General features: G+C 55.2%; 1 protein-coding gene across 3 annotated transcripts in view; it reads left to right on the top strand.

The window, feature by feature from the left end:
- GGT1 (gamma-glutamyltransferase 1) overlaps window positions 1–8,955 on the top strand; it is a 41,075-nt gene that overhangs the window by 26,667 nt on the left and 5,453 nt on the right. For 2 of the 3 annotated variants that reach the window (XR_005195388.1, XM_017498123.2), the window contains exons 8-11: window positions 4,578–4,770; window positions 5,146–5,303; window positions 7,149–7,298; window positions 8,121–8,257. Coding sequence is in view for 1 of the 3 variants with exons in the window: in XM_017498123.2 (XP_017353612.1) it covers window positions 4,578–4,770; window positions 5,146–5,303; window positions 7,149–7,298; window positions 8,121–8,257 (638 nt within the window). In the remaining 2 variants the exon portion in view is untranslated. Of the gene's footprint in view, window positions 1–4,577; window positions 4,771–5,145; window positions 5,304–7,148; window positions 7,299–8,120; window positions 8,258–8,955 lie in introns of those variants that run through there. The other variant, XM_017498124.2, reaches the window with a different exon arrangement.

Raw genomic sequence — 8,955 nt, 5'->3', positions numbered from 1 at the left:
CAGGCGTGAGCCACCGTGCCCGGCCTGGTCTCAATCTCTTGACCTCATGATCCACCCTGCCTCAGCCTCCCAAAGTGCTGGGATTACAGGTGTGAGCCACCACGCCCAGCCAGAGTCTCTCTTTTCTAATCTGGTCTTAGTGGAGAGGAGGCCCCCACATTCCCCAGGTACCTGAGGGGAAGCCACTGTCCACCCAGGGGCACAGCTCAAAGGAGGCAGAATGGATTGTGGGATCAAAGCTGGAGGATGGATGGGCTCAATAGCTCACTCCTGTAATCCTGGCACTTTGGGAGGCCAAGTCAGGAGGCTCCCATGAGCCCAGGAGTTTGAGACCGGCCTGGGCAACATAGCAAGACTCTGTCTCTATAAAAAAATGGAAAAAAAATTAGCCAGGCATGGTGGTGTGTGCCTGTGGTCCTAGCTACTCGGGAGGCTGAGGTGGGAGGATCACTTGAGCCCGGGAGGTTGAGGCTGCAGTGAGCCATGATTGTATCACTACACTGTAGCTTGGGCAACAAAGTGAGACCCTGTCTTAAAAAAAAAAAAAAAAAAATGGCTGGCTCGGTGGTTCACGTCTGTAATCCCAGCAAATTGGGAGGCTGAGGCTGGTGGATCACTTGCAGTCAGGAGTTCATGACCAGCCTGACCAACATAGTGAAACCCTGTCACAACTAAAAATACAACAATTAGCTGGGCATGGTGGTATGCACCTGTAATCCCAACTACTTGAGAGGCTGAGGCAGGAAAATTGCTTGAACCCGGGAGGTGGAGGTTGCAGTGAGTGAGCCGAGATCACCCCACTGCACTCCAGCCTAGGAGACAAAGCAAGACTCCACCTCAAAAACGAAACGAAACAAAACAGATCTGGAGTGCCTCAAGATGTGGGAATCTATGAAGGGTGACCTAGTCAGGGAAGGGGACATCTGAGCAAAGACCCAGAGGCAGAGATGGGGTCAGGGGAGCTGTACGGCGTCTGGGGGAAGACCTAGTGATCCAGATGTGATGGGCAGGGACAGAGCCCTGTGGGGAGCTAGGGAGGCTGCAGCAAGCGACCTGAGAGTAACCGCCCAGGCTGTGTGGGACGTCTTAGGTCTTGGTGAAACCGCTGCCGCTTGTCTGAGGGAAATGGGGGCCTGTGGAGTATGTGACTGGAGGGGGATGGATCTGGCCTATGGACCCCTGGGCTTGCTGTGTAAGGGGCAGAGAGCCTGCTGGGACCTGTCCGGAGGTCACGGCAGTAATGCGTGGAGAGGATGGTGGGAAGTGGCCGATGCTGGACGGACACACTTGGAAGTGGAGCCTGTGGATTTGAGGACAGGTTGGGTGCGATGCTTGTGTAGGGAGTTCCAGAGGACCCCAGATCTTTTGTCTGTGCATGGAATGTTGGGGTGACCCTAATGGAGACAGGCAGGGCTCTCAGGAAGCAGGTCTGAGTGGACACTCAGGAGCTCGGTTTTGGACACATTTATGTTTGAGATGCCCCTTTCTTTTCTTTTTTCTTTTTTTTTTCTTTTCTTTCTTGAGATGGTTTTGCTCTTGTTGCCCGGGCTGAAGTGCAGTGGCGCAATCTCGGCTCGCCACAACCTCCACCTCCTGGATTCAAGCGATTCTCCTGCCTCAGCCTCCTGAGTAGCTGGGATTGCAGGCATGAGCCACCATGCCTGGCTAATTTTGTCTTTTTAGTAGAGACAGGATTTCTCCTTGTTGGTCAGGCTGGTCTTGAACTCCCGACCTCAGGTGATCCACCCACCTCAGCCTCCCAAAGTGCTGGGATTACAAGCGTGAGCCACTGTGCCTAGCCTTAAATGCTTTTTTTGAGCAGGCAGGTAGGTACTCGGGTCTGGCAATCAGAGGAGCAGTCAGGCCAGCAGGTAAATTCGGGAGTTGTCAGTGCATAAATGGAGGCTGAAGCTCAGATGTCAGGCAGACCAGCAGGAGAGAGAGCAAAGACCCAGGAGAGAGCAGGTGCTAGGATGGCAGGCAGGGGAGACTTGCGCGGAGCCAGGTGCTGGGATGCAGGGCTGGCTTGCAGGGGAGTGATGAGCCCAGTAAAGCTGAGAGGAGGCACTGGGTCTGGCAGTGTGGGGGTCGCCGGAGAGCTTGGCAAGTGTGGTGGCATGAGAGCCTGATTGGCCTGAGGTCAGGAGAAGATTGTTTTTCTGATATTGATACAATATTTCACATATTTATGGGTATATGTGAGTGTTTGTTACATGCATAGAGTGTACAATGATCAAGGCAGGGTACTTGGGGTCTCCATCATCTTGAGTATTTATTATTTCTGCGTATTAGCATCATAGTCCTCTCTTCTAGTTACTTTGTAATCTGTAAAATACTGTTGCTAAGTATCATCCCCTGGTCTGTTAGCAAACATTAGAACTTCCCCTGTCTAACTGTAAGGTGGAAGGAACCGTGTGCTGGGTGTCAGACCTTCCAGGATGTATGTGCAGCTTCAAGGAATTGAAACCACCGGCTCTTGGAAACGTGCCAGGCCTCGGGGTGGGAGAGGTCGTTCTAGTGCAGTAGCCACCACGCCTGGGAGCAGCCAAATGACCCCCGTCATCTCTGGCGAGAGCAGGAGAATACCTGGGGGCAGAGGCCATAATTGTACCTTTCTGGGCAAAGGGTCAGTGTCTGTAGTGTCCATATGGGCTGTGGGGCTCGGGGCTCAGCAGGCCCAGGGGTCTGTTTCCAGTTACCTCCTCGAAAATCAGAACTGGAAGGCAAAACCCCTTAGACGCTGGATATATCTGTAATCCTAGCACTTTGGGAGGCTGAGGTGGGAGGATCGCTTGAGGCCAGGAGTTTGAGACCAGCCTGGCAACAAAGAGATACCCATGTCTCTGCAAAAATTTTTTTAGATTAGGCCAGGCGCAGTGGCTTATGCCTGTAATCCTAGCACTTTGGGAGGCCGAGGAGGGCGGATCACCTAAGGTTAGGAGTTCGAGACCAGCCTGACCAGCCTGGTGAAACTGAAAATACAAGAATACAAAAATCTACTTAAAATACAAAAATCTACTAAAAATACAAAAATCAGCTGGGTGTGGTGGCACGTGCTTGTAATTCCAGCTACTTGGGAGGCTGAGGCAGGAGAATCGCTTGAACCCGGGAGGTAGATGTTGAAGTGAGCTGAGAGCGTGCCACTGTACTCCAGCCTGGGCAACAAGAGTAAAACTCTACCTCAAAAAAAAAGAAAAAAGAAAAAAAAAAGATTAGCCATGTGTGGTGGGGTGTGTCTGTATCTTCAGAGGTACTTCAGAGGCTGAGGTGGGAGGATCGCTTGAACCTGGGAAGCCAAGTCTGCAGTGAGCCTTGATTGTTGGGGCAACAGAGTGAGCCCTGTCTCAAAACAAACAAACAAACAGGCGGGGCGTGGTGGCTCACGCCTGTAATCCCAGCACTTTGGGAGGCCGAGGCGGGCGGATCACAGGTCAGAAGATTGAGACCATCCTGGCCAACATGGTTAAACCCAGTCTCTACTAAAAATGCAAAAATTAGCTGGGTATGGTGGCGGACACCTGTAATCCCAGCTATTCAGGAGGCTGAGGCAGGAGAATGACTTGAACCCGGGAGGTGGAGGTTGCAGTGAGCCAAGATTGTGCCACTGCATTCCAGCCTGGTGACAGAGCGAGACACCATCTCAAAAAACCAGTCAACAAAAACCCTTACAGTTGGATGGAGAAACTGAGGCTGGGAGAGGGGACAGAACAGAGATTAAGGCTCAGGTCTTGCTTCTGGGCCAGTAGAAAAGTGGAAGGGTGCCCTTTCTTGGGGCTGGCTGGGTCTGGAGGGTGGCCTGTGCTTGAACTGGGACAGGGCGGGACCTGTTCTTTCTTTGGCACATTCTGGTAGAGCCCATGAGTCTTACAGGATAAGGCCTTGTGGTTGGTGAGATGGGAGGGGATCTGGCCTGGCACAGGACTTCAGACATGCAGGCGCCTGCACAGACAGACACCTAATCCTGGGACAGCAAAGCCCAGCTGCGTGCTGCGCCTCCCCTCCTGCGGCCTCATCAGACATCCCTGGTCCAGGCGCACTGCTGCCTGCTGAGCCCAGACATGACCTTAAAAATCCTCTTCTGGGCCAAGAGATCAAGACCATCTGGGCCAACATGGTGAAAACCCCGTCTCTGCTAAAAATCCAAAAATTAGCCAGGTGTGGTGGCTCGTACCTATAGTCTCAGGTACTTGGGAGGCTGAAGCAGGAGAATTGTTTGAACCCGGGAGGCGGAGGTTGCAGTGAGCGAAGATTGCACCACTGCACTCCAGCCTGGTGACAAAGTGAGATTCCGTCTCAAAAAAAGAAAAAAAAATCCCCTTCTGCTGGACATGCTGGTTTATGCCTGTAATCTCAGCTACTCAGGGGGCTGAGGTGGGAGGATTACTTGAGTTCAGGAGTTCGAGACCAGGCTGGGCAAGATGGCAAGACCCCATCTCAAAAAAGAAAAAAAAAATCTTTTCTCCTAAACGTCATTGCCCCAACTGTAAAACGAGTCAGGGAATGTGCCTGGGATGCCGCCTGCGAGAGGTTCCCATGTCCGTCATTCAGGGCCGCTGACTGTGGCTGTCTCTCCCCAGGGGGGCTGTCGGTGGCTGTGCCCGGAGAGATCCGAGGCTACGAGCTGGCACACCAGCGGCACGGGCGGCTGCCCTGGGCTCGCCTCTTCCAGCCCAGCATCCAGCTGGCCCGCCAGGGCTTCCCTGTGGGCAAGGGCTTGGCAGCAGCTCTGGAAAACAAGCGGGCCGTCATCGAGCAGCAGCCTGTCTTGTGGTATGTCTGTGGGTGCAGCCCCCGACACAGGCAGGGCCCCCACAGCCCAAGGCCCCTGCGGTCCCCGAGCGGCAGTGGAGCGGCCCTCTGCCTTCGGAACCCTGCGCTGGTAATGGGATGAGGAGATGCAGACACTTCCCACCATGTGTGGGGACGCATTCTGAGGCTGGGGTCCTAGTGGCCGCGGTGGCCAGCCATGTGTCCTGGGTGGCAGGGGACACTAGGAGGCTGGGAGGACGAGTGCTGAGTGACGGAGCCACCCACCTGTGATGGGCACTGCCCCAGCTCTGTTCCGTTCCTCTGTGCGGGCGGGTCGGTGGGCAGTCTAACTGAGGCCACCCCACCTTCTGCCTCACGTGAGCGCCCCTGCCCCAGTGAGGTGTTCTGCCGGGATGGAAAGGTGCTCCAGGAGGGGGAGAGGCTGACCCTGCCGCAGCTGGCTGACACCTACGAGACGCTGGCCACCGAGGGCGCCCAGGCCTTCTACAACGGCAGCCTCACAGCCCAGATTGTGAAGGACATCCAGGCGGCCGGTGAGTGGGTAACCTCAGGGGCCTGGGGGAGGAACCCTGCATTGGAAACCCTCAGCTGGGGCCCGGAGCCTTGCGGTCCTCCCGCCCTCCCTGAGCCTGCAGGAATTTCCTGGTCAGTGGCTGGCCATGTGAATCCATAGCTCCTGGTATGTCAAAGCCAAAAGAGGCCATGCAGTCCAGGAGAGCAAGTCCCTGGTGGGGTAAATGCAGGTGTAGGCAAGAGCCAGGGCTAGGGAAGCACTAGAATACAACCTGAAGATCCAGGAGGGCTTCTTGGAGGAGGAGGTGGCTGGGCTGCAGATAACTTTGTTAGGCAGAGAGAGGAAGGGATTCCTAGCAGAGGAACAGCTGGGCTAAGGCCCAGAGAGAGGGGACTTTGATTCACCAGGAGGGTCCCAAGGGATGAGGGTCACCTTGCGAGAGGCGTGGGGAAGGGGCTTTGTAGGGCAGGGGACTGGAGCTTGGCTGTGGCTTTCTTCAGGTAATTCTTGTCACTGTTTCATGGAGGAGGGTGATTAGCGTGTTGACCTGTACCTCTGAGGCTGGAAACTGGCATGCCAATACCCCGCCTGTCTGGAGCTGACTCTGGGAGAATTAAGGGCCTCCCTCCCTCCCTCTATCCATTCATCATGAGAAGAGGCTAAGCGGCAGGGAGACTGGAGCAGGAATTCTCCCCTTAGAGACCCTGTGAGCCGGGCGTGGTGGCTCACGCCTGTAATCCCAACACTTTGGGAGGCCAAGGCAGGTGGATCATCTGAGGTCAGGAGTTCAAGACTAGCCTGGCCAACATGGTGAACCCCCATCTCTACTAAAAATACAAAATTAGCCTGGCATGGTGGTGTGCGCACCTGTAGTCCCAGCTATTCTGGAGGCTGAGGCAGGAGAATTGCTTGAACCCGGGAGGCAGAGGTTTCAATGAGGCGAGATCGTGCCACTGCATTCCAGCCTGGGCGACAGAGCAAGACTCTGTCTCAAAAAAAAAAAAGAAAAAAATCCGAAATTAGCTGGGCATGATGGCTTGTTCCTGTAGTCCCAGCTAACCAAGAGGCTGAGGCAGGAGAATTGCTTTAACCCAGGAGATGGAAGATGGAGGTTGCAATGAGCTGAGATCACACCACTGCATTCCAGCCTGGGCGACAGAGCAAGACTCTGTCTCAAAAAAAAAAAAAAAAAAAAATGGAGAAAAGGCCTTCAGAAGTCCAAGACAAGCCTGCACAACACAGTGAAACTACAAAAAAATATTGAGACTGGAGTCTCATATATACAGTGGGGGTGGGGTGGGGAACCATAGAGCGTAACTTCAAAGCATAGTGAAAAGAAATACAGCAAGACCCTCCAGAAGAGTTAGAATTTGCTGAGTGTGTTGGTGCCGCCTGTAGTCTCAGCGACTGGGGAGGACCTGCTGGAGGATCACTGGAGCCCAGGAGTTGAAGGCTATGATTAAGCCACTGCACTCCAACCTGGGTGACACAGCAAGATCCTATCTCTAAAAAGAAAAAAAAAAAAAAAACTCTCTGGCCACAGAGGAGAGAAGGCAGCCCGGAGGCCAGTGAGCCAAGCAAGCGGAGGGCAGATGGCCCCGGGCCCAGCTGTGGGGTGAGCAGTGTCAGGGAGACAAGCTCAGGAGCGGGTGAGGACCCCCAGGGGGTGAGGTTGCCTGTGGTCCCTCCCAGGGCACAGTCCTGCCCCTCCAGTAGTGCACCCTGTCCTCCCCAGGAGGGTGCAGGCTTTTCCCCACCACATGGTATAGCCCTGCCTGCCCTCAACGCCACTGCTGCGGCCCCATCCCTCATGCGATGGTGCAGCCCCATTCCCGCGCCCATGCGAGCTGCTGTCGCATTGCAGGGGGCATCATGACAGCCGAGGACCTGAACGACTACCGTGCTGAGCTGATCGAGCACCCGCTGAACATTAGCCTGGGAGACGCAGTGCTCTACATGCCCAGCGCACCACTCAGCGGGCCTGTGCTGGCCCTCATCCTCAACATCCTCAAAGGTGAGTCGTCCCACCACGGCTCTGCGGTGCGGCCCGTGACACAGCCTGTCTCCCCAGCCCCACCCCTGCTGCATCCCTGATGACTGGGTCCCCCCATACCACGTCTTTCCATCACTGAGCCCCCAAGGAGTGCCCTGCGTCACAGCTTGCCACGTCCTGCAGGAGGCATTGCAGAGTGACCAGGGATGAAGAAGGCAATGCTCAAGGGCTGGAGGAACAGGAGTCATCAGGAGGGAGGGAGGTGCAGGAGCTCAGGGCTACAGGGCCTGATCCAGAGGGCACCTCTGATCCAGTGGGTGTCCCTGCCACTTGGTCACTGCGTGGCCAGAGCTGATGTATGACCTGAGGTCCAGGCACGGGAAGCCCTCACTCCCACCACAGCCTTCTGAAGCAGCTGCTGGATTGGTTATTAAATGCCCCTTGAAGCCAGGTGCGGTGACTCACGCCTGTAATCCTAGCACTCTGGGAGGCAGAGGCATGTGGATCATGAGGTCAGGAGTTCGAGACCAGCCTGGCCAATATGGTGAAACCCTGTCTCTACTAAAAATACAAAAATTAGCTGGGCGTGCTGGCAGGTGCCTGGAGTTCCAGCTACTTGGGAGGCTGAAGTAGGAGAATCACTTGAACCCGGGATGCGGAGGTTGCAGTGAGCCAAGATCGCACCACTGCACCCCAGCCTGGGCAACAGAGTGAGGCTCCGTCTCAAAAAAAAAAAAAAAAATGCTCCTTGAGGTGGGCAAAATGGCTGAGGGAGCTGTTAACCATCTGAGCCCCTCTGAGCCCCTGGGGATCACCAACATGCACCTGGCTCTCATCGACCAGGGTACAACTTCTCCCAGGCGAGCGTGGAGACCCCTGAGCAGAAGGGCCTGACGTACCACCGCATTGTAGAGGCTTTCCGGTTTGCCTACGCCAAGAGGACGCTGCTTGGGGACCCCAAGTTTGTGAATATAACTAAGGTAAGGGGCGGGGCCTGCTGCAGAGGCACCAGCTGGGCTTCCCAGGACTGCTGCAGCCTCACATATGCTTTGTGAATCCATTCCTGCCACAGACTTTGATTGCGGGCCTACTGTGTGCTAGGATGGATTGGTGGGTGACCCCTAGTCTTGGCCTCTTCCCCACAGAACTCACAGTTTGGGTAGTTAGTGGCTACATTCCTGCCCCAGGGCCTTTGCCCATGCTGTGGGTCTTGAGTGGTCAGTGATGAAGTGAGGAATGTATGGGGGCACTGCATGATGAGAAGGCTGAGTGAAGCCAGGTGCGGTGGCTCACGCCTGTAATGCCAGCACTTTGGGAGGCTGAGGTGGGTGGATCATGAGGTCAGGAGTTCAAGACCAGCCTGGCCAAGATGGTGAAACCCCGTCTCTACTAAAAATACAAAAATTAGCCGGATGTGGTGGCGCGCACCTGTAATCCCAGCTACTCGGGAGGCGGAGGCAGGAGAATTGCTTGAACCTGGGAGGCGGAGGTTGCAGTCAGCCAAGATCACACCACTGCACTCCAGCCTGGGTGATAGAGTGAGACTCTGTCTCAAAAATAAATAAATAAGCCGGGCGCGGTGGCTCACGCCTGTAATCCCAGCACTTTGGGAGGCCGAGGCGGGTGGATCACGAGGTCAAGAGATCGAGACCATCCTGGTCAACATGGTGAAACCCTG

Source organism: Cebus imitator, unplaced genomic scaffold, assembly GCF_001604975.1.
Source record: "Cebus imitator isolate Cc_AM_T3 unplaced genomic scaffold, Cebus_imitator-1.0 Scaffold237, whole genome shotgun sequence".
In the NCBI taxonomy this organism is placed as follows: Eukaryota; Metazoa; Chordata; class Mammalia; order Primates; family Cebidae; genus Cebus; species Cebus imitator.
Note: the sequence above shows the minus strand (reverse complement) of the source record. Positions and strands in the feature narration are given on the sequence as shown.